This window comes from Vicia villosa, linkage group LG3, assembly GCF_029867415.1.
Source record: "Vicia villosa cultivar HV-30 ecotype Madison, WI linkage group LG3, Vvil1.0, whole genome shotgun sequence".
NCBI lineage: Eukaryota > Viridiplantae > Streptophyta > Magnoliopsida > Fabales > Fabaceae > Vicia > Vicia villosa.
Genome location: NC_081182.1, coordinates 62,802,448 through 62,804,280, shown reverse-complemented (window position 1 = coordinate 62,804,280; position 1,833 = coordinate 62,802,448). Strand labels below are relative to the sequence as shown.

The 1,833-nt window shown below is 34.4% G+C and overlaps 1 protein-coding gene across 1 annotated transcript; it reads right to left on the bottom strand.

The window, feature by feature from the left end:
* Positions 1-220: 220 nt before the first annotated feature.
* LOC131655943 (uncharacterized) lies at positions 221-1,283 on the bottom strand. The gene has a single exon (XM_058925743.1). The coding sequence runs from the start codon at positions 1,162-1,164 to the stop codon at positions 703-705; it is 462 nt and encodes a 153-aa protein (XP_058781726.1). The 5' UTR covers positions 1,165-1,283; the 3' UTR covers positions 221-702.
* Between the last annotated feature and the right edge of the window lie 550 nt (positions 1,284-1,833).

Genomic DNA, 1,833 nt, shown 5'->3' with positions numbered 1-1,833 from the left:
AAATCCTCCTATATACGCCATTGTAACGGTTCAAAACCGCCGCAAATAAATCTAACAAAAATCCTCCTATATACGGTTTTAATTTTTATATTATTAATTTCTCAATCCTTTTTTTGAAACAAATAAAAATTTTAACCTTATATATATATATATATATATATATATATATATATATATATATATATATATATATATTATATCTAGAATTTGAGGTGTTATTTTTTTTATGTAAGTATATCAAACCTTTTATAATTTTTGTACTTTATTTTATAATCTTTCAACATAACAAGTTTGAACATACTATCCTTGAGCCTTATCAAAAGTCAAAGAAAGAGGGGCGGCCTACCCCTAATCAAGGAAAAACAAAGGCAATGCCTTAAACACCACTATGATGATGGTATGAGGCAACACCCAAAACACCATTATAATGGTCTAGGAATCTCGCTTGTCTCAGAATGTCCTCACACGTTCGACTAAGGTATCATTTTTTTTTATATATTAGCAAAATTAATCTATACCAAAATACAGATTTACCCCTCCAAAAACCAACAAGCAAGATTGATTCATCAAAGCCAATAGAGACACAAAAATCTTCAAAAATGAATGATGCAGTTGTGCTAGATAAGACTATATATAACTTGAAAACTGAATCTGGACTGGATGTATGCAGAAATTGAATAGTAATACTTTCAACTATGCATGTTATAAGAAGAAAAATGACGATGATAAAAGTGAAGAAAATTTCTGTTGGGGTCGAAACTTAGTAGAAACCATGTAACCTAAGCCGAGACAGAGCACACAAACTCCTACATCAATAGACTTCCTCAATACTTCCAAATCCATCTCCAAGTGAATACACGCTTCTTCAAGCTCTCCTGGATGATGAGTATCTTCATTACTATTATCAACATATAGCTCTGTTTCCTCTGGAATATTCTCCAACTTCAACCTATTGGTCCTGTGTTTGGTTTTCTTCGTCTTTGCAACTAACATGGTGTTTCCTATGATAGTAACTGGATCGAGTCCATCAATGTCAAAGCTGGTGATTGTGAATGGGTCTATGACTTCATCAGCGTTGATATGTGAGTGTGAAGGATGATTGACAGGTCTACACATGTTGCAGTGGTTGGTGGAGAGGATTTTCAAAGACGGTTGTAGTTGCATGTGAAGAAGATTGATGGTTCACGAAGAAAATGGATTTTTATATGAATCGAAACGGCACAAGCCACTAGGTATTTTTTTAACCTAACAGCGCCGCCCATAGACCGCACACTGGAATTTTTTAGTATCCGTCCACGGTTTTCTTTTCTTGAAATCTATCCTAATAATAAATTCTTCCAATGAAAAATAAATTTATTTTTATTTTATATACAATCTAAATAAAAAATAAATTTGTTATAAACCCCTAAAAACTGGTCTAGCGGTAAAGGTTTGAGTCTTGAGAGTGTGTTTCTCTCAAAATCATGAGTTCACGGAATATTCATTTATCTTGCAAACCTCACAGAAGGATCACGTAGGAGTGGTAGGAGTCTCAAATGAGTGGATGAAGCTACAACTAAATTTTCAAGTTTATGATATAACGCATTAGCCTTTGCGTTCATATGGTCAAATTGGATAACCTTATACTTTCCACCTCTCTTAGGGGTCTTAGCACTTTTTTCATGGGCATTGCCCCACGAATGGTGTTTCTTTGTCAAATCCTCAATCAAATTGTAATCCATGTCTTAGGGGTCGTTCATTAGCGCACCACCGGCCGCATCGAGAGTCCTTCTTGTGGAATAGAGGAGACCATTATATAAGGTATGTATCACTAAACACTTATCTAGCCCATGA